This window comes from Podarcis cretensis (assembly GCF_951804945.1).
Source record: "Podarcis cretensis genome assembly, chromosome: 11".
Taxonomy (NCBI): domain Eukaryota; kingdom Metazoa; phylum Chordata; class Lepidosauria; order Squamata; family Lacertidae; genus Podarcis; species Podarcis cretensis.
In genome coordinates this window covers 50607090-50630499 of record NC_137180.1, presented here as the reverse complement: position 1 = coordinate 50630499, position 23410 = coordinate 50607090, and the positions used below count along the sequence as shown (strand labels likewise).

Here is a 23410-nt window from a genome sequence, read left to right as displayed (position 1 = left end):
TAAAACACATCAAAAAGTGCACAACCAAACTCAATTTCTTACATAAGTCTAAAAGATCTAAAAAATATAGATACAATAATATATCAATAACAACACCCCCCACAACAAACCCCCTAAACAATAGCTCAACTCAAGAGTCATAATAATAATAATAATAATAATAATAATAATACATTTTTATTTATACCCCGCCCTTCCCGGTTCAGAAAACCGGGCTCAGGGTGGCTAGCAACAAATTTAAAACACTTAATTGATGCAACCAAAAAAAGCATAAAATACAGTATAAACGTGAATAACAATAAATTCAGAATTCAAAAATCAATTTAGGGGGGAAATCCATCCAATAAACATTAGATGATCACCAGGGCTAGCTGGCTAAATTAGTCCTATTTGGACCAGCGAGGAGACCAGGGGAGAATTAGGGGAGAATCATAAGGCTCAGGCACGTTTGTATGAGTGAAGACAGTCTTTTCAGGCTGCCAGCCAGCCAGCCAGCCAGGCAACCAGCCAGCCAAGCCATTAAAAAACCTTTGCCCACCTGGTCCCCTACAGATGTTCGGGGTTGCATCTGCCAGCATGGCTTCAGGGTTAAACACTAGCACTTTCTATCAGGCCCGGAAGCAAACAAGGAACCAGCACAGTTGATATAGCAATGCCGTACTCCGCTCATAATCTCAAAGAGCGTTCAGCATTCTGACCACTGCATTCTGCACCAATTGCAGCCTCTGAACCATCTTTAAAGGCTACTCCATGTATAGAGTGATTGGAGTACCCTATTGCTGTACATGCGTTCCATATGCTGAGAAATTTGTTCCTCGTCCCATGCAGGCTACCTGGCCCAAGTATTCCCTCTAATTAAAAGAACCCTGGCATAATTGAGCATTTAGTTGAATGAGCAATTCACTTCTGAATAGCGCAAATATTTGGATACAAGTGTGTGGTCAGCAGACACTTCATTGATATCTCTGACAATGAAGGCCCCCGTGGGAACAAAATGGGTATAAAGGGGAGAGCAGCCATTTATGGGGAGGTGAGTCATTAAATAAAAAATGGCCACAAAGGGGATTTATCTCCGCTCCTAATAAACAGATTATCTAGGCTGCCTTCTGAGCAAATGGGTCTGGCATGGAATCAGGATGGCCAATTTGGAATCCCAACTCATTAACCTCTTTTCCTGAAAGGTTAAATTGGAATAAGGATAAACTTGCTGCATTAGGAGAATAGAAGGATATTGTGGTGATCGCTGGTAGGGCTTATTCAGGTGGCTTTGATGCCAGGGGTTAGGAATGCTGCCCACACCTAGGGCTTAGGTTACAAATGCCTGGTTTGCTGTACAGTATACAACCATTGTGGTATTTTTCTTGTGGGGGAGAGACGCCTTGGCCCAGAAAATGCCTGTGTCCCCAGTGTGCGATAATCTGCCGCCAAAATCACAAATGCATGATTGCTAGAGAGTCACAAGCAGGGGGATGTATGACGTCACATCCTGTAAACTTTTGTGACAGGAGGGGGAACAATAGAAAAGTTAATCATCTTCTTTCTTTCACTGTACATGCTCTTTTTCTTTCCTACAATGGTATAGGTTGTCAGTGAGTTCTCCTCAAGGGAGTGTATATCACTATGAGCTGGAAAATGGACTTCTGTGACTTTTAAGGATTCTTGCCTGCCTGATTTTCATCACTGTAACTCTTGAATCCTGACAAGTCTTTTCATGTGAGTAAACCTGTTTTAATCATGTATTTCTAGTGCTGCTATTGTATCCCACCTTAGATGGGGTCATGACCTAGTTATGTGTTCTGCCTTACTAGTTGAAGACCAGTGCCTTAGGGAGTGGGGCCGCCATTATTATTATTATTATTATTATTATTATTATTATTTGTAGTAGTAGTATTCTGAGCCGCTGTTTTGGCACAGTGCTTCCTGGCAGAATTTGGCTACGAAATACTACTGGTTTGGGGCATTTTCATACATGAGGTTTCAGTTGCTTTTGGTAACATCCCTTATGCCATGTTAAAGTCTAAGGTGGGTGTGGGGAGCTTTCGGCCCTCCAGATGTTGCTGAACTTCAAATCCCATCAGCCCCAGCAAGCATAGCCCTTGGGTAGGGATGGTGGGAGCTGTCGTTCAGCAACATCTGGAGGGTCAAAGGTTCTCCACGCTTCAGATAGATATTGCATTTCCTTGTAGATAAGCCTCGCACTTCATTTGCTACATATGTCTTTAATTTCCTCCACATTTTGATCAGCTCTTATGCTATCTGGGCTTCTACCTACGTGCTCCCCAAGGTCGTTTTACTTGCAAACTAATGGATGGGAAACGCCAGACTTTTTCATATCCTCTAGAAGGCTGTTTCTTTTCCTTTTGATATATATTGGCCAGCAGCAGGAGAGCAACGAATCACCCTAGATATTACTCACCTATTTTCTCACAGGTCTTTCCATGCCTGCTTTGCATTCCTTCCCAGGGTCACATTCCATTGCCAACAAATGTGCCATGTGATTCGGGTTAGAATCAGAAATGGAGTGTTTCCACCTTCACCCGCTGTTAAGGACTGCTGTGTGTGACGTAACCGTGGCACTCCTGAGATTCTTTTTGAAGGTTTTCTGTGACACGTGGAGGTGTCAATGTTGGCTGACCACAGGACTTTTCAAGGGGGAATTTTCTCTTGCAATCGACTCTTGAGTTCATCACTAGAGAGCCACAGGTGCAAATAATTTTGCCATGAGTTTACCAAGTTAATGAATAGGATAAAGTTAGGTCAATTAATTTCAGGAGGTCTACTCTGAGCAAAACTTTCTGGAGCACTGCCCAAAACATTTATTTGTAATATTTCTAGTCTGCCTTTCTCATGAAAAATGTTTGAGGCAGCTTACAATTACAGATATCAGGGTTGTGTGTTTGAGCCCCACGTTGGGCAAAAAGATTCCTGCATTGCCGGGGGTTGGACTAGATGATCCTTGAGGTCCCTTCCAACTCTACAATTCTTTGATTCTACGATATGTAATAAAGCAACAATAGGTTGCAGTGTTGAGTACTGTTGTTCAGTGTCCTCCAGAATATTCTGCCCCATTTGTCCTCTCACCCAGTTATTGTCCCCAGTCCTGTCAATCAGTGTTCTGTAGCCCCCAAGCATGCTCAGACCTCATGGGGGTCTTAGGGACTTTGTCAAACCATAGGGCTACCCTAAGCCTGGTGAGCGGATTAGAACAAGGAGCTATGGAGAACTGGTGCATTGGTGCCCTAGTATGAAGACCAGTCTTTTAGAGTAGCTGAGTAACTGTATGTATATAATGTTTTCAGGAACAATGGGAGTGTCTCCCCCTTCCCTATTTCCCATTGGTACTCCCTGTTCTTTAAATCTTATGAGAACCTGACTTGGTTGAGGGAGTTGGGTACATTTAGCCTGGGAAAGAGGAGACTGAGAGGAGATATGATAGCCATCTTCAAATATCTAAAGGGCTGTCACATAGAAGATGGGGCAAGCTTGTTTTCTCCTGCTCCGGAGTGTAGGACCAGGACCAACAGATTCAAGTTACAAGAAAGGAGATTCCGACTAAACATCAGGAAGAACTTTCCGACAGTGTGAGCTGTTCAACAGTGGAACAACTCCTTCAGAAGTTGGTGCATAGGTTTTTTTTAGCAGAGGTTGGATAGCCGTGTGTCAAGAAGGTTTTAGTTGAAATTCCTGCATCAGAGAAGGTTGGACAAGATGACTCTTGAGGTCCAATCTAAGACTACAATTCTATGATTCTATGATACCATGATTCAAAGTTCTGATCCAGTACTCATAGCCTATGCTTTGTGTATGTTTCTTCCCCTGATGCTATATTTCAAAATTACTGCAGTGTTTTGATTTTCTTAAAATGCTACAACCCTCTGAACCCCAGCAAAAGTCTGGAAATCCAGTCCAAATGAACAATCAGATGACATAGTTAACTAACGCACTATCTATAAAGTCTAGTGATTCAAATCCTTAAATAAGAGACACGGGGGAATGATTAATGGACTTCAATGTCTGTACACTAATACGCAAAGCATGGGAAATAAACAAGATGAGCTTGAGCTCTTGGTACAGCAAACTAAATATGACATAATAGGCATCACTGAAACCTGGTGGGATAAGTCCCACGACTGGAATGTAATAATGGAGGGATATAATCTATTTCAGAGAAACAGACCAGACAAGAAAGGAGGAGGAGTGGCGTTATATGTCAGGGATGTGTATACCTGTGAAGAGATTCAAGATTTAGAACCTCAAAGCCAAAGTGAGAGCATTTGGGTCAAAATTAAGGGAGAGAAGAATAACAGTGACCTCATTGTGGGAGTTTACTATAGATCCCCAAGCCAAACGGAGGACATAGATGATGCCTTCCTGGAACAGATGGCCAAGCATGCAAAAGGAAGGGAGATAGTAGTAATGGGGGACTTCAGTTACCCGGATATTTGTTGGATGTCAAACTCAGCCAAGAGCATAAGGTCAAACAGATTCCTCACTGGCCTTGCAGACAACTTCATTGTCCAGAAAGTGGGAGAAGCAACAAGAGGAACAGCCATTTTAGATCTGGTGCTAGCCAATGTTGATGACCTGGTTAGTGGGGTAGAAGTGGAAGGATCATTAGGCGCGAGTGATCATGGTCTTCTGAAGTTTACTATACAGCGGAAAGGAGCAGCCAAGCGTACTAGGACTCAATTTCTTGACTTTAATAAAGCCAACTTCATAAAACTTAGGGAAGTGCTGGGTGAGATCCCATGGACAGTAATACTAAAAGGAAAGGGAGTTCATGATGGCTGGGAGTTTGTTAAGAGGGAGATAGTAAAAGCACAACTTCAGGCAATACCAATGAGACGGAAACATGGAAGGTGCCTAAAGAAGCCAGGGTGGCTATCTAAAGAACTTTTAACTGAGTTAAGATTAAAAAAGGATGTGTACAAAAAATGGAAAAGGGGGAAACCACCAAAGAGGAATTCAAACAAATAGCCAGCACGTGTAGACACAAAGTCAGAAAAGCTAAAGCACAGAATGAACTCAGGCTTGCTAGAGAGGTTAAAAGCAACAAAAAAGGCTTTTATGGGTATGTTTGTAGCAAAAGGAAGAACAAAGAAACAGTGGGGTCACTCAGAGGAGAAGATGGTGAAATGCAAACAGGGGACACAGAAAGGGCTGAACTCCTCAATGCCTTCTTTGCCTCAGTCTTCTCCGATAAAGAAAACAATGCCCGACCTGAAGAATTTGGAGCAAATGATTCAGCAGATGAAACACAGCCTAGAATAACTAAGGAGATAGTACAAGAATACTTGGCTAGTCTAGATGTATTCATGTCTCCAGGGCCAGATGAACTGCATCCAAGAGTATTAAAAGATAATAATAATAATAATAATAATAATAATAATAATAATAATCTTTATTGTCAGATGGCAGATGTGATCTCAGAACCACTGGCAGTCATCTTTGAGAATTCCTGGAGAACAGGCGAAGTCCCGGCAGACTGGAGGAGGGCAAATGTTGTCCCTATTTTCAAAAAGGGGAAAAGAGATGACCCAAATAATTACCGCCCAGTCAGTCTGACATCAATACCAGGGAAGATTCTGGAGCAGATCATTAAGCAAACAATCTGTGAGCACCTAGAAAGGAATGCTGTGATCACCAATAGTCAGCATGGATTTCTGAAAAATAAGTCATGTCAGACTAACCTGATCTCGTTTTTTGACAGAATTACAAGCCTGTTAGATGAAGGGAACGCAGTGGATGTACCCTACCTTGATTTCAGGAAGGCATTTGACAAGGTGCCCCATGATATTCTTGTAAAGAAGCTGGTAAAATGCGGTCTTGACTATGCTACCACTCAGTGGATTTGTAACTGGCTGACTGACCGAACCCAAAGGGTGCTCATCAATGGTTCCTCTTCATCCTGGAGAAGAGTGACTAGTGGGGTGCCACAGGGTTCTGTCTTGGGCCCAGTCTTATTCATCATCTTTATCAACGACTTGGATGATGGACTCAAGGGCATCCTGATCAAATTTGCAGATGACACCAAACTGGGAGGGGTGGCTAACACCCCAGAGGACAGGATCACACTTCAAAACGACCTTGACAGATTAGAGAACTGGGCCAAAACAAACAAGATGAATTTTAACAGGGAGAAATGTAAAGTATTGCACTTGGGCAAAAAAAATGAGAGGCACAAATGCAAGATGGGTGACACCTGGCTTGAGAGCAGTACATGTGAAAAGGATCTAGGAGTCTTGATTGACCACAAACTTGACATGAGCCAACAGTGTGACGCGGCAGCTAAAAAAGCCAATGCAATTCTGGGCTGCATCAATAGGAGTATTGCATCTAGATCAAGGGAAGTAATAGTGCCACTGTATTCTGCTCTGGTCAGACCTTACCTGGAGTACTGTGTCCAGTTCTGGGCACCACAGTTCAAGAAGGACACTGACAAACTGGAACGTGTCCAGAGGAGGGCAACCAAAATGGTCAAAGGCCTGGAAACGATGCCTTATGAGGAACGGCTAAGGGAGCTGGGCATGTTTAGCCTGGAGAAGAGGAGGTTAAGGGGTAATATGATAGCCATGTTCAAATATATAAAAGGATGTCACATAGAGGAGGGAGAAAGGTTGTTTTCTGCTGCTCCAGAGAAGCGGACACGGAGCAATGGATCCAAACTACAAGAAAGAAGATTCCACCTAAACATTAGGAAGAACTTCCTGACAGTAAGAGCTGTTTGACAGTGGAATTTGCTGCCAAGGAGTGTGGTGGGGTCTCCTTCTTTGGAGGTCTTTAAGCAGAGGCTTGACAACCATATGTCAGGAGTGCTCTGATGGTGTTTCCTGCTTGGCAGGGGGTTGGACTCGATGGCCCTTGTGGTCTCTTCCAACTCTATGATTCTATGATTCTATGAAATATAGGATACCAATCTAGCCAACTTTAAGCACTTTTAAAACCCCATTAATTCATCCAAAGCAATCAATGGGACTTAACAATGGCTGGATGGTGCCCAAACACAGTGCATCAGTCAAGCTGTTTGCTTTGTGCGCCAAAGGCTGAGCAAAGGCTGAAGTCGATAATGCGTTACACATTCAGTGCCGTAATTTGCTGGAAATAAATTTAATTGCAAATAATCTTTTAGTATTGGGTGTACGTGTGTGATGGGATGGTACAATTTTTACTGTCGAGACGCAGAAGTCAGGCTATCAGTGTATGTGTGAAAAAGGCTTAGGTAGCTCAGCTCGTCCATCTTTCTTGCTGTTTATCTGGTTCTGATATACAAATGCATTCCTGGCATCTTTGGCTGCTTTTTCTTTTTTTTTTCTTTTTTTAATTTGGATTTTAAAAAATAACCTTCTTCCTGGGAGTCTTCCTTCCAGGAGTGGCATCAGTGACCAGACCCTGCTGGACCTGCTCTTCCTCTCCACCACTGAAAATTGCTTCCTTGTTAGTCTTCCTATGGGGGACGCAGGTGGCGCTGTGGGTTAAAGCCTCAGCGCCTAGGGCTTGCCGATCGAAAGGTCGGCGGTTCGAATCCCTGCGGCGGGGTGCGCTCCCGCTGCTCGGTCCCAGCGCCTGCCAACCTAGCAGTTTGAAAGCACCTCCGGGTGCAAGTAGATAAATAGGGACCGCTTACCAGCGGGAAGGTAAACGGCGTTTCCGTGTGCGGCTCTGGCTCTGGCTCTGGCCAGAGCAGCGATGTCACGCTGGCCACGTGACCCGGAAGTGTCTCCGGACAGCGCTGGCCCCTGGCCTCTTAAGTGAGATGGGCGCACAACCCCAGAGTCTGTCAAGACTGGCCCGTATGGGCAGGGGTACCTTTACCTTTACCTTTTAGTCTTCCTATGTCTTGGCATTCTAACTGGGACGGGGTGGGAGGTGGGGTTCCTTGTGAACAAACATTTTTGTGGACGTCACATGCCTGAAGATTTCCTTTTGTTGTGAGATGTTTCTTACATATTTCTGTCAATACCCCTGAGGGACTTCCCTGTGTCATGGGCACAACTTTTTTATAAGTAACAGCCTGGGTGTCAGGGTCCGTGCAGAGAAGGGCGACACTGAGGAGGAATGGTGGGAGCCTTCCCCCTCCCCCTGCTCCTGACCGGGATCCTGGATCTTCCCAGGAGCAGTGGGACAGTATAGATTTGGAACAGTGGTTCGCAGAGGGACATAGACGGAAATTTGGAAGAACTGGGTGGTGAACAGCTAGGAGAAGAAGAACTGGGAGCGACTCAATGTTGCTGGAAAGCATCCACCTGCTCAGCCCAAGGCCAAGGAGAGCAGATAAGGTGGCAGCACAGAAGCATAGCGGTTGAGAGATCAGGTTGCAAGATGCAGAAGTGACGAGGGGAGACTAGGGAGGAAGTGGGTGGAACCCTTAATTGAGAGCCCCTTCATTCCGAGGAATGGATTATTTGCTCTCTCGCTGTGATCATTAAAATCTCTATCTGGTAAGAGACTCCTTTCTCTTTGTTCTGCATATCTACTGCCAAGGGGGTGGGGTGGGGAGGAAGCTGGGTCCCTGAAGCCTGACACTGGGGAAGGATTTTGTTGCAGAGCAACACCTTGCATTCAGAAGGTCCTAGGTTCAGTCCCCAGCATCTCCAGGTAGTGATGGGGGAATTGGAAACCCAGGAGATCCACTGCTAGTCATTTTAGACAGTGCTGAACTGGATGGACCCAATGGTCTGACTAGGAATAAAGCAGTTTCCAATGACCCATCTCTTTTATCGACTCTATACTGCTCTGTTGCACTTGGAATGGTTTTACTTGTTTTAGAATTCCAATGGTTTTATCTGTTTTTATCATTTTCTACTATATGGTTGTAACCTGTCCTGGGATGGGACTGTGAAGGGTAGGCAAGAAACCTTATGAATGAGTGAAACCTTTGGAGGGCGTCAGGTAGTGGAAGTCTGGAGCCAAAGGCAAGAGCTGAACTAAAGGATGCCTCCAGGATTTTTTGGAGCCAAATATTTGGCAGTAACCTTGGGACAAAAAAGTCTCTGATAGTCTAAAAGCTAATCAGTTGCGGCAGAAATCTGCAAAGAGTTTTCACATGGCTTGGAAAGCAAAGGAGAAGAAGCCATTTTCTTTGTGAAATGCTTTCCATCTGTTGTTTGCTTTTTAAATAACCTAGATCTAATTCGCTGTGTGCAACATCAGCACTGCTTTCAAAAGGCAAATCACCAACACATGCTTCTCTCCATCACAACTTGGAACGCATATGGGTCGTGTCATGCGGCACATGACAGTTTCAGTGCTTGGGAAAAGATGGAACCTGTTTTCATCAGAGGGCAATGTAAGGTGACAGCACATGACCATTTGCCAAATTGCCCCTCATCATGGTAAGGATGGAACCTCTTGGTGAAACAATTATATTTGATACAAACAAACAAACAAACAAACAAACAAACAAACAAACCCTTGAGGAAGCAAGAAAGTAGTAAATATTCCCTGCACCACTTGGTGGAATGTTATAACCAACTTACCAATACAGTGGTACCTCGGATTAAGAACTTAATTCGCTCCGGAGGTCTGTTCTTAACCTGAAAGTGTTCTTAACCTGAAGCACCACTTTAGAAAATGGGGCCTCCCGCTGTCACCGCGCTGCCAGAGCACGATTTCTGTTCTCATCCTGAAGCAAAGATCTTAACCCCAGGTACTATTTCTGGGTTAGCGGAGTCTGTAACCTGAAGCGTATGTAACCCGAGGTACCACTGTAGTTTGACTATGTTGTCCAGAATATTGCTACTAAATGTCTCTCTGAACAGGACAAACTCATTTCCCCTTCAAGGTTCACAAAACAAAAAGAAATTGGCTCAGTCCTGTGTATTGTTACTAAGTAAAAACATTGTTATTTTCAGTTGTGGGGGAGAATGACACGAGGCAGGTTCAGTTAACCAGATATACAACTCACAATAACAAAAGGAATTCTCGGAGTATCCCAGAACATCTGCTCTACAGGCCTTTGACTTACCACAATGAGCAATGCAATCCTCTATCTCATCGACCACCATGCACTAAAGTGAAATACTGCATCTCCTGGGATTGTTGTTCGCAATGCTCATGCTCTGGGCTTTCCAAAATGAGGAGTCATTGGATTTGATGGAACAGGTCTAGTAGCAGAATGGTCCACTCAGAACAAAAGGCTCTCAACGTATAGAGCTGGTGGACAGAAATCAGCTAGGTCGATAGACTCTTCTTATCTATCAAAAGCAATTACTGAAGGAGGACAAAAACTGTGCCTGGGTGGTGGGCACAGGGACAAGTCAAACATTCTCAGTCCTGCAGTCACAACATTTCTAAGCACTGGCTGCTTCTCTTTGGCTATCACTAACCAAAATGTTTAAGGAGTCATGTGGTCCATCTTCCTCACTGGGAACTCTCCTGTCTCCATTAGACAATGTTTTTTTAAAATAATGTCTTCATTAGAACCATGCTGTTGGAAGTCATCCAAAAGAGCCTACAGTCCACGATACAAGATAGCCAGATAATAGTCCAGGTATGGGACATTGTGCCCCCCAGAGAGGCTGCAATCTACTTTAAGGTAAATCGTGCCTGTGGAGCTGCTAAGCAAAATACATTCCGATAGCTGTCCAATGGCAGGGGATGTCATGGGGCACATGAGTGGGGAGGAAAGTTACTTTTGTGCAAGCAGAAATCCTTGTGATGTTACCACTATCTATGTCCTAACCTTTATGGCCAAAGTGAACACTTCCTGTCCCTCTTATGACATCCTTTCAAATACAGTAGTAGCTCGGTTTTTGAACGTAATCCATTCCGGAAGACTGTTTGAGTTCCAAAACGTTCGAAAACCGAGGCGCAAAGGGCAGCCTGCAAATTTCATAGAGAAAATTGAGAAAAATAGCATATACACTCAGCAGAAGCCGTTCGACTTCTGAGACGTATTCAAAAATGGAACCATTTATTTCTGGATTTATGGCATTAAAAAACCGAAACGTTCGTCAACCGAGACGTTAAAAAACTGAGGTACTATTGTAATACATAATTGTAACATGCCTGTCCTTATTTTTTCTCTCTAGGCTTACAGACCCACTTCCCTTTGTTAACGTTGTTGCTCTCCCATAAATCTTTCCTTATAGCTGTGGTTCCCAGAAGTGGAGAGGGGGAAGAGGAGAGAAATGCTCCATATTGGATTGATTTGCTTTAAAATATTTTTTATCCTGCTTTTCTTTCTGGAAGAAATAAATATGGTAAGAATCAGATTTGACATATACAAAGATCACTTTTCCTCTAAGACTACTATCCTTTAATGTAGTACTTCTAATGTGAGGAGGTCACTCTCGGCAACTGCTAAACGCATTACATTAGGTTTCCTCAACGGCAGGGGGGGGGGCTCCATTTTAAGCTCCACACACACAGAGCAAGTTCCTTTGAAGGAGAGCTCCCGGAGTCAACTGGCTTGCTCCTGAAGCAGAACTTTCTTCCAGAGAGGAAAATCTGTTTGGTTTCAAAATGGAGCAAACACCCCCCCACACACCTTTGGCTTCACTTAGGCCTTGCCCTTGGGGAACTCCCATGTGCAGTTGATGCCAGTAGGGTTGCCCCACTTGCAAAAAGATAATTGGGAGTTCACTTTTAAGCTCCTGATAGTTTTTATGTGGCCATGTCTGCTTCTGCCCCACATGTATAAGAGCCCGTGCAATGTAGTGGTTTAAGTGTTGGCCTAGGATCTGGGATAAATGTAAATGGTAAATGTACCCCTGACCATTAGGTGCAGTCACGGACGACTCTGGGGTTGCATGCTCATCTCGCTTCACTGGCCGAGGGGGGCTGGCATTTGTCCACAAACAGCTTCCGGGTCATGTGGCCAGCATGACTAAACCGCTTCTGGTGAAACCAGAGCTGTGCATGGAAATGCTGTTTACCTTCCTGTTTACCTATTTATCTATTTGCACTTTGATGTGCTTTCGAACTGCTAGGTAGGCAGGAGCTGGGACCGAACAACGGGAGCTTACGTCATCGCGGGGATTTGAACCACCGACCTTCCGATCGGCAAGCCCTAGGCTATGTGGTTTAGACCACAGCACCACCCACGTTCCAGGATCTGGGATAAAAGGTAAAGGTAAAGGTACCCCTGCCTGTACAGGCCAGTCTTGACAGACTCTGGGGTTGTGCGCCCATCTCACTTAAGAGGCCAGGGGCCAGCGCTGTCCGGAGACACTTCCGGGTCACGTGGCCAGCGTGACATCGCTGCTCTGGCCAGAGCCAGAGCCAGAGCCGCACACGGAAACGCCGTTTACCTTCCCGCTAGTAAGCGGTCCCTATTTATCTACTTGCACCCGGAGGTGCTTTCGAACTGCTAGGTTGGCAGGCGCTGGGACCGAGCAGCGGGAGCGCACCCCGCCGCAGGGATTTGAACCGCCGACCTTTCGATCGGCAAGCCCTAGGCTATGTGGTTTAGACCACAGCACCACCCACGTTCCAGGATCTGGGGTACCATGCTTCAAATCCCCGCTCAGCCTTGACGCTCATAGGGTGACCTCGGGCCAGTCACTGCCTCTCAGGGTCATTGTGAGAGTGAGGCTAAAATGGGATATAAATGGAATAATAAATAAATGCACACGTACATCTGGTGTGGAGCAGGGAAGGGAACAGCCTTATGGGCCAAACTGGGAGCTGTGCCTAGACTAATTAGGCTGGAGCCCCTCCCCCCACTCATTCAAACCAATGCTCCTCCCCTTGCAAATTTTCATCTTTGGTTTAGATCAACCCACCCTGAGCCCAGTCCTACTCATCCCAAGCCAAACTGGTGAATGATCAAGCAATTGAGTGCAGATTCCCTATAGGTGCAAGCCATTTAGATTGATGTTATAAAGCTAATGCATCATTCAGCATTATGGAAGGCAGGAGTGAGTAGAGAGAGAGCCTCTGTTTTTCCAGGGACTTTTGACGGAGGTGCACCTCCCTGAGCTCTGCAAGCCATAACACATTGTATTCTCCCCGATGGAGCCTGAAACTTGCGAACCAGTCCACCCAGTTTGGTGTGGGGCACTGGTGTGAACTTTGCATTTCCCCACAGAACCAAGCGGTTATCTCCAAGTACGAAGCCCACCCCTTCCTTTGTAAACCTGGCATTTCATCCTGGGTACCAGATCTTTTTCAATGAATCCGGGGACACTTTTTTTTTGTAAAGCTGAGTAGCAACAGGGAGTCAGTAGTGGGGATGGTGAGGCAAAAGCCCCTGGGCCCAAGCACACATGCATATTGTATAAAGGTGCAAAGCCCTTCTTTTGCACCCTGTGAAACATAAATGTGCAGAGTTTTTTTAAAAAAACTGGGCAACAGCCCGCCGCCTGCCCATGACTCCTGAGCCTTCCCCCATCTCCTTCCCCCTTTGTTTTGATAGATCAGGGGAGGCTTGGGAGTCACGGGCGGGTGGCCGTTGCCCAGGAGGGGCCAGTCTGTAGTGCAGTTGGCTCTGGCTGGCTTCAGGAGCTGCTCACTGCTCACTGCCGTGGCGCATGAAAAATGGCAGGTGACATTTTTCAGCTCCTGAAGCCAGCCAGCTCCTGAAGCCAGCCAGAGCCAACTGTGCTAACAGGCTGACTCTGGGCTGCTGCCGCTGTCGCTGCCACGTTTCCTGGGGACAGATTTGCAAATCTGGGGACATTCCAGGGATGGAATTTGTCCGGTGACAGATTTGCAAATCCGGGGACTGTCCCCGGGAACCGGGGACTTCTGGCAACCCTAATCTATAGAGCCCCACCCTTGATCCAGGGAACCTGGGTGCTGGCTTTCTGAAGCAGCCTTTCCCAAGCAGCTGCTCTCCAGATGTTGTTGGATTCCAGCATGACCAATGGTGAGGGATGCTGGGTGTTGTGGTCCATTAGGGCACCAGCTTGGGGAGAGATGGTATGAGGTGCCCATCAACTGTGGTTTGTCACAGGCCACACCCACAAAAACAACATACTTTTCTATTTGCTTTACAGCCAAACTACACCTAACATAATTATGGCCTGAGAATTTTATTCACACAGTTGAAGGATATCCCCTTTCCCCACTTTGTATAGTCAGCCAGTAAAAGCTGTAGCACCTGCTTGAGAAAAATAGCTTATATATGTCAGCCTGTCACACTCACTGTCCTCCAGCAAAGTGCAGTGTTTGTCTCTGCTGGCCTCTCTTCATAGACACCATTTCAAAAAGAAGTTGGAAAAGATACAAAGGAGTCAATACCGAAATAAGAAAAAATATCCTTCTTTAATTGCAAATACATTGCATAATCACAGTCACTTTTTATACTCTCTAGTACTTCATATAATCATCATAAATAATTGTGTGTTGCATAGCTTTCTAAATGTGTACAAAGGGACAAAGCTCTGTGTCTTTTATTATTACAAAAAAAGTTAGGAAAGTAATAAAATTATGGGTCACGTTGTTAACCTCCAGTTGCTTCCGCTCGTTTACTGTGAAATATGATCTCAAAGAGAGATTGGCCACAAATCTACTAAGAATGAGTTTGCCCCAGATCCACTCATTACTGTGAGGCATGCATGGGGAAAATTCCTAGTGAACTGTCTGCACAGACAGTCTCGGACAGGGATTGCGTTGAGATCTCGAGGGATTACTCAAAGGTTATAGAATATTATTTCTACCTTTCTTCTGTGTGTTTGTTCATGCCAGTTGGGAAATCTTTAGCAAAAACTTTTCAATGTCTGCATCTCGGCTAATTTTTGGTTACTGCTACCTACTGCAGAAGCATACACACCAAGGGGCTAAGCTGTCATATGTGCACTTTTAGCTAAGAGCAAGTCCCCTTGAACTCAGTGGCTCTTGCTGCTATGTAAACATGCACAGGATCAAGCCGCCTTTCTACTGAAATCAATGGACCTACTTTTAATAATGATGCTTAATCAGCAATACATAGAATCTTTGGAATTGTGGCCATTTAAAAACACGTTCTAGGGAACTGGTATTTTTTTTCTGTAGACACATTAAGCCTTTAAAAAGCAAAAAGCAAAACTTAACCATCTTTTGACAACACAGAATATTCTCATTACACTAAGCGTTGTGAATGGTTTGATTATACTTTTCTTTTCGTAAAATAAGAATGGGCATGAGTCAGTCAAAGCCTGCACTTGGCTCACTCCCACTGAAAGCAGTGGGACTTAAGGTCTGCTGGATCATGCCCACACTGCATCTTCTTGCTATTCTGCTTTCATGCCTTAATTCTCCGCCACCCCTTACTAAAAACCCAAGGAGCCAATCCAATTGGCCCATTGCACATGCTTTTAAGAAAAAAAGCCATCAAGCGAACTGCACTAGATTCATGAGATTTTCTGAAGTACCACTAGTGATGCGAAAGCCCTTGAGCATTGCAGCCCTCAAATCAGGACTTATTAAGTAGGGGATATATTCAGTATATTCTTTTTCGACCATGGACCAGCCATGATCTCTTCCCCTGCCAGCACTAAATTGGCATTGCGTACAAGTTGCAGCCAGGGGAATATGGAACGAGAACTGACTACATGACTGTTTGTATTTTACCAAAGATACATAGATTAGAAGTCTGATTACAGGCAATTTTATATTGCACCTAAAATGGGGATCATTCAAGGTCATTGCCTCGTGGCTGGAAAGTACAATTTATGAACTGGCTGATAACACTGACACTTGGCCACTTTTCCAAACTTCACTGTTTTGCTAAGAAAAAGGAAACGTCACGCATTTGTAGCTACCTCTGACTGCAAATTATGCCACTGCACTTGGAATTACCAATGCGTTAGGATTTTTATTTTTTACTTTTTGTTCCAAAGTAGAATCTATTATCGAGTCCATGTTTAGACAGTTCTGGGGCTAGTTCTTGGGCTAACAAATAATACAGCTGGATTGTGTTACTACCAGTAAACGTCTCTGTAAAAAAGGGAACTGAGAAACTTTGGACAATAAAACATATAAAACTTTATACATTATCAGTGCATTTTTAAAATATTGTACAACTCTTTTTAACAGTGCAGTCCACAAATCATTTAAGCTGCAGAACTAGTACCTAAGGTAGCTTACAGGTCACTCGGCTGCAGAAAATTACCCTGGTGCACTTGAAGACCCTTGCCTATTTTTGAGCACTCATTGCAGATATAAAATTTCCTCCTTTATGCTAATGTTAGGCCGTTGCGTGAATGCAGAAAGTCCCCTGCACACCCTGTATCCTTGGTGCAATGAGAGGAAGGGAGTGTCATGGTGAAGGTGAGAAGGCAAACAATTATTTACACCTCCACGTTGTACATGTCCTCACCTTCAACTCCCACCAGCATCCTTATGCAGCATCAGGGAGTTGGGTGGCAAGGAAATGGAGGCCAACAGCACGGCATAATTATTTGGGAGTGTCCCAACTTGCTCCTTCAACTGAGCTCCTTTAAAACTGCCTACAATTTAAAGTCACAGATACTGCAGCTGCTCCCCTACTGGAAGACAAAGGAGAATGAAATGTGTTCTGAGATGTAGAAAAATTGAAGATATATAATCATGGTCAACCAGTATCCTGTCCAGCCTGCAAAAGAAAAAAGGAACAGGAGGAAGGCAGTGCAGGTGGATGTTCATAGCTATATCTGCACAATCTTTCCTCTAGATGTGAGCAGAGTATGATATGGGAATCCTGGGTGACAGCCAAATTCCTGATGCCCCTTGCTCTCGAGAGTCGAGTTACACTATAAGCAGACTCATGGGATGCATCTGTTGTTAACAATCTAAGAGAGCAGCTGGATCAGAGCAAAGGTCTATTTAGGACAGCATTCCATTCCAAATAGTGGCTGACCAGATGTGTCTGGGATGCCCACAAGCCGAGCATGAATGTTATGGCGCTGTTCCACTTGTGTTCTGCAACAATAGCTATTCTGAAGCACACTTCCTCTGATATGGAAGGTAATATATAGCCATCATAAACTGCTGAGCTGTAGCACTTCAGGCAGCAACCAGATGTTCAAACATTTGAACGCTCCTTATCTTAGAAACCAACAACTGCATGCAGACCAAAGATAGCATGTCAAGGAAACGTGTAGAAAGGATTGTTCCTTTCTAACACATATGTCTTCTACCTACAATCAGGTCTTGGTTTTTCGTATGCAGATATACAGTTCTCCACCTGCACATTCCAACAATGGATAATTCTCACTGAGTGCTGATCACCTAGCTGGCTCTTAATTTGGTCCTGCCTGCAGTGCTAAAGTAAGGGAAGACAGTAACTTCAGTGAATCGTGTACATGGGCCCATTTCCATGGGGCTAAACTGGAATATGTGCAAGTACGCTGGCTTAAATGACTTGTGGACCACTGCCCTGCAAAGTTTTACTCTTTCCAGGTCACAAGCTCGTTTTAATGATTGCCTTCTCCGTATGTTCGGGAGTCTTTCGACGCAGTCCTTTGTTTGTAATCTTCTCCGGATCCCAGATCCACTATGTCCTGATAGTTTGTAAATTCCTGAGGTAATGGAAACTCTTCAGTCGATGAATGAGTCCTGTGGCCAAACACCCGCTCTTGCAGCTCAGCGATGTCATTTCTGATGTCGGCCATCATTAGCAACAGGAAGTCAAAAGAACCCGGTGGCCCCTAGAAATATTAGAGGTGTGACAATTAAGTTACTAGTCCCTCGTGCTCCTAATGACTTACAGTACGTCACAGCACCAGTTTCGGATAGATTATCAAAACAGAGGAAAGGAAACTAATGAAAATTGAAGTTTGGAAAAGCAATCTGTACTTGAATCTTTTCCAAATGCAAATTTCAAATAAGAAATGAGAAATGCTTTAGTGTGTAAGATTCTGTTACCCTCACTATTGTGGGCACAGAGTTGGCTTTGTATAGGAACCGAGAGTGTCTGATACGAGACGTTCATGTCTTCACCACTTATTTCATTAAAAGAAACGTCAACAATTGTTTAAAGGGAAGAGCACAGAAGGCACTTATTGGGACTGAAAAACAGGCAGATGCTCACACCTTCATACTGCTAACCATTAAACAATGTCCTCCGTCTGGAGCCCCATGTGTGCTTCAGAGCAGTTCCAAAGCATAAATGAAGACTGTTCCAACTGATTGCAGTTGGAGGGGCAAAGGGATACAGGTATGGGAGAGACTATTCCACCCATACAATTATCAGCAGCCCTGGAAGGCAGGGGTCAGTTTTTCAGCGTTCCCATGCCCAGTGCATTTGTCTGGATGGGGCAATCTTGAGGTGGAGATTTTGATCACTGTAGCTGTTAATATTAGTATATTTAACAGTGATGTAGGAAAAAGAAATATATGAAGCAGCCCTTCATTTCATGCTATTATGGGTGGTATCCAGCTAAACAGTTATGCTAGCACAAGCACTTTGGGCTGTGTGATGGAACTTTGCCTTTCCTCTCCCCGTGCACCTCCTAAATTTGATCTGGGGGGGGGAGGGGGTTGGGAGCAATCCTGCAACAGATTTAGAAGCACATGGGAGAGGAGAGGGAGGGGAAGTTATGTTGTGTAGCTCAACGGGTTTATGCTAGTGCAACTGTTTAGTTGGATACCCCCTCTTTATGTTGTAGCATAGAATTGTAGAGTTAGAGGGTCGTCTAGTCCAACCAGTAGTAAGTAAATAAACATTTGGAATTGGATAAATAAACAACATTGCATTGCAATGGGATAGGATACTTACCGGTGCTCCTTTTTCTCCTGGTGCTCCTCTGTCACCCTGTAACAAACATCATTTTCATTGATTAAAATGGAACCATAATTTGGACACCTATTCCATCCTTCGAAAGCAACCTGCATTCGTTTTCTCAGGCATATGAAACTGGTTGAGAAGTGGGTTGCTGCTTGATTGTAATGTAGTCTCTTTCATATTTTGATATTTCATTTATGATACTTATTTTAAATTGGTGTTTTCCCCACCCACCCCTACTATGGATTTGTATATTTATAATATACTGTATTGCTATCTAACAACCTGGAAACCTTTGAGTTGAAGGCCAGAAAACAAATTCAATAAACAAATGTCTAAATAATCGTTCAAACCACGCATTAAGTGATCTGAAAAGTTACACCTGAAGCAAAGGTTAAGTGTTTGAACATCCTACTGAGTTAAATGGGACTTACACTAGGTGTATGACTGAGTTCAGTAGGGCTCTCACGCTACTAAGTGTGAAGCCTTGATTTCATTTACCATTTGTTACATATCAAAGTTAAGTATCATATTTCCAATGACAATTTTTTTATCTGTTGTAAGTATTCAAATCAGCAAATTGAACCAAGCTTTGATGATTATTCCAGAGCAGGGAAAAACTCTAAAACAACTTCTCTCCAAAAGCCAAATCTATCTGTATTGGGAATAGTTCCCATCAAATTTACCATAAAGTAAATGAACAATAGATTCATTTACACCCTAGATGCAGGCTAAAAATGTTTCCAATTAATATAACAGATGGACAATATCATGATAGCATGGAACCTTCAATTTCAAGGCATATCTAAGGAGATATGGCACTAATTTGTGATAAAAGATAAACTGCAATCCTCAATAGGATGGATTTGTGGCGGCTCCATTACTGTATCAGGATTTGGGTCTGCAGCTGTCCTGAGCTTGGGAGATATCAGGGGTATCAGGTGGAGATTCAGCCTGTACATGACCATCAAACTGGTTAGGAAGGAACAACAGGAAAACAATCTATATTAGCAGGCAGGCCATGTTGTATGCCCAATTCATACAGAAGCTCCCTTGCAAGGCACTCTCACACTACTCAGCCACAAGGGGGCTCTGCTTATTGTTTCTTGGGATAGGCCAGCTTTACTGCTGCCTTCCAATTACTTGGGAACTGGGAGCAACATTTCATAAGAAACATGCTAGAGGGGAAAGAATTGCTTGCTCACCTTTGCTCCATCTCTTCCTGGTGCTCCCGGAGGACCCTGAAAAACAAAACCACGGTCCTTATGAACATGCAATAGCTCAACCAATACTCTGCGTGCATTTATGGAACGGAGGTGCAATACTGACCACGGGGCCCCTTCTGCCCTGTTTAATATGGGACAGGTCTGGAGAGGGTCCCATAGGCCCCATTGCTCCTCTAGGGCCTGGCAGACCTGGAGGGCCAGGAGATCCAGGAAATCCAGGGCTCCCTTGCGGACCTGTGGCACCTGCAATAAAAGGGAGATGGTTAAAGCTCTCAGTGGGTTCATATATGTGGCTGGTGAATGGGGGCTGAGTTAGGACAACAGTGGGGAGAAGCAGCACCCCTGCTTTTGCCTGTATCTCAATTGCTGGGAGACTAACCAGGAGCCCAGAGGATTGCACCATCTGCCTTGTATTTTGGACAAAATACAGTGGTGCCCCGCAAGACGAATGCCTCGCAAGATGGAAAACCCGCTAGATGAAAGGGTTTTCCGTTTTGGAGGTGCTTCGCAAAACGAATTTCCTATGGGCTTGCTTCGCAAGACGAAAATGTCTTGCGAGTTCCTGCGGGTTTTTTTTTCCTCCCCCCCCTTTTCTAAGCCACTAAGCCGCTTATCTGCTTATCCGCTAAACCGATAAGCCGCTAAAAGCCACTAAAAGCCACTAATAGCGCTAATCCGCTAAGCCGCCAATGGGCTTGCTTCGCAAGACGAAAAAAAAGCTAGATGAAGAGACTCGCAGAATGGATTAATTTCGTCTTGCGAGGCACCACTGTAAGATCTATTCAGCTCAAAGATTATGATGCAATTACATAAACAAAACAAAACAACCACATTACTGATTGATTGATTGATTGATTGAGAGATTGCATTTTCTCCAAGGAGCTCAAGGAGGCTTATATGTTTCTCCCTGCTCCCCCATTTAATACCCACAACAAGCCTGTGAGATAGTCTAGACTGGGAGAGAGTGACTGGCCCAAGTTCACGCACCAAGCTTCATGGCTGAGTGCAGATATGAACCCTGGCCTCCCAGGTCCCAGTCCGACACTCTAACCACTCTACCACGCTGACTCTAATGATATTGTACTTTATTGCACGGTATTAATAGTAGTACTTTAATGCTGGTTCTGAATGTGTTTTTATTACTTTGTATTTCACAAGGATGTTTTTAAAATGTCGCAAGCTGCCTTGATTCCCAGCTTGCAAGGAAGGTGGGATAGAAATGCAATAAATGGAATAAATACTGTAGCTCTCCTGCATATAAAGAGCACAAAGAGTGAGATCTGACAGGTTGAGCTTGGCAAGGAAAGTTGAGAAACCTTTCTCAATTCCTAGTCCAGAGATTCACTAATCACTAAACAAATATATAGCTTGGGAATGGAATATTTTCAGTTAGGAGAGGAGGTGTGGAAGAATCAAGCTTGCAGCACCTTGGACAGCTCCTGGGATGGGATAAACCAGATGGAACAAGGCATGCTTTGAGGCTCTAACTATGTGTATGTGTGTGTGCGTGTGTATACGTATATACCACATATATGTGTGTGTGTGTTGATGCATGGTTGTTCCTACTCTAAGCTCCTTGTACAAATGGTAGTATACAAATACGATAAACATAAAAATTAGTTTAACTACTTTATTGCTTTACCTGGAGGACCCTGATCACCTGGCTGTCCAGGAGGACCTGGTATTAATGTATTGGATGCAAGTACTTTTTCCCCTGTGATTGGTTTGCTAAGGTCAGCAGCATTATTTGGCAACAAAGCAACCTGCAAGAAGGAAAACACCACAAACCATTAGCTAAGCAGCATATTCAGTGACATCTAGTTGAGTTTTTGTTGCGTATGACTTGGAAGACAGCACAAAATGAAATCCTCAGTTCATGACCCAGCTACTTAGTCCATCAATCTGAAAGAGCCATGGTGCTACACTTGGACTCAGAAGCTCACTGCTGTTTGATGGGTCACTCAAGGCACAATCCTAACCCCTGGCCACCAGGGGTTGGATGAAGTGTTGTAGCTAGCGCTGCATCCACAGACTTGGAACTTGCACCTAGAGGAAGGTTGGGTCAGGAAAAATGCCCCTTTTCTGAGCCAGTTCCTAGGCTGGAACAGAAAAGAGGCCCAGATCAGGTCTACTGGCATCATGTGATAGCAGCATGGTAGGCACAGGAGCCTCTCTGCTCCAAACCATTCTTCTTAAGAACTTTTTGTGGGCAGATACTGGTGTCAGCTCCTTCCTGCTGCTTGGGAAGGTGTACTGGGGCACTTCTCTCTGACAGAGCTTCTCTGTTGGTGGTTGAGCTTCCTTCATGGCATGTGTATCTGAAGAAGTGTGCATACACACGAAAGCTCATACCAATAACTAACTAAGTTGGTCTCTAAGGTGCTACTGGAAGGAATTTTTAATATATTTTTTAATATATTTTTTTCTTTTGACTATGGCAGACCAACATGGCTACCTACTTGTAACTAGATTCATGGCAGAAGTCAGTGGAGCCCAGCAGAGTTCTGGACATGGCGGATCAGGGGCTTGATTTGCGCTGTCTCCACCACCTTATCTACTTCACAGAGTTACTGTGAATGGACAGCTTCAAGGAAGCAAAAAACACCCAAACACGAAGAAGTAGACAATAGTCTACTTACAGGTAGGTAGCTGTGTTGGTCTGCCATAGTCGAAACAAATACTTCATGTGTAAGCTCATACCAATAACAAACTTAGTTGGTCTCTAAAGGTGCTACTGGAAGGAATTTTTAAATTTTGTTTAGATGACAGTCTGGAATTAATAGCTTTACATTTTGTACCTGGGTACATACGCTGCAACACAATATATATATACCCTTCTCACCAAATATGAATGGTGTATGGTGTGTGTACAGTACATGTAAGTTTATTTTTTTAAAAAATCTCTGGCTGCTGCTTCAGAGTTCTTAAAGAGACGTATGTTATCCTACATATGAGCACTCTGGATAAAGAGAGAATGTATTTTGATTAAACATAGGCAAGTATAAAAAAAAATAAAGTGAAAATTCACCCCTTAGTTTTTCACAGGGACAGATTCTAGACTTATTCCTAGATTCATATTCCGGCTGAATAGTAGTAGTAGTAGTAGTAGTAGTAGTAGTAATTACTGTCTGCTCTGACTTGTAACCCCCATCCCCAAAGTCTTCAGCAGAGCTCTTATTCAACCTTGTTACAGCAGATTGCTTAAACCAAGGGCCTGAAACCTGCAGACACCCAGAATCCTTTTTATTCCAGCCTCCATTATCCTCAAGGGACGCAGGTGGCGCTGTGGGTTAAACCACAGAGCCTAGGACTTGCCGATCAGAAGGTCGGCAGTTCGAATCCCCGCGACGGGGTGAGCTCCCGTTGCTCGGCCCCTGCTCCTGCCAACCTAGCAGTTCGAAAGCATGTCAAAGTGCAAGTAGATAAATAGGTACCGCTCTGGCGGGAAGGTAAACGGCGTTTCCGTGCGCTGCTCTGGTTTGCCAGAAGCGGCTTAGTCATGCTGGCCACATGAGCCGGAAGCTGTACACCGGCTCCCTCGGCCAATAAAGCGAGA

The 23410-nt window shown here is 44.3% G+C and overlaps 1 protein-coding gene and 1 long non-coding RNA gene across 4 annotated transcripts in view; one reads left to right on the top strand and one right to left on the bottom strand.

Moving 5' to 3' along the window:
• Positions 1–1334: 1334 nt before the first annotated feature.
• On the top strand, positions 1335–11195 carry LOC307226417. 2 transcript variants are annotated; one of them, XR_013843394.1, is made up of 3 exons: positions 1335–1713; positions 10420–10534; positions 11091–11195. It is a non-coding gene; the product is annotated as an uncharacterized lncRNA (long non-coding RNA). The 2 variants fall into 2 exon arrangements; XR_013843395.1 differs by having other exon boundaries at positions 9852–10534.
• Positions 11196–14189: 2994 nt separating this feature from the next.
• CCBE1 (collagen and calcium binding EGF domains 1) overlaps positions 14190–23410 on the bottom strand; it is a gene marked incomplete at its 5' end in the record, with an annotated part of 148648 nt that continues 139427 nt past the window's right edge. For both annotated transcript variants that reach the window (XM_079995019.1, XM_079995020.1), the window contains 5 exons: positions 14190–17552; positions 18623–18658; positions 19834–19869; positions 19958–20097; positions 21497–21617. In XM_079995019.1, the coding sequence (XP_079851145.1) occupies positions 17319–17552; positions 18623–18658; positions 19834–19869; positions 19958–20097; positions 21497–21617 (567 nt within the window). In that variant the 3' untranslated portion in view covers positions 14190–17318. The remainder of the gene's footprint in view (positions 17553–18622; positions 18659–19833; positions 19870–19957; positions 20098–21496; positions 21618–23410) is intronic.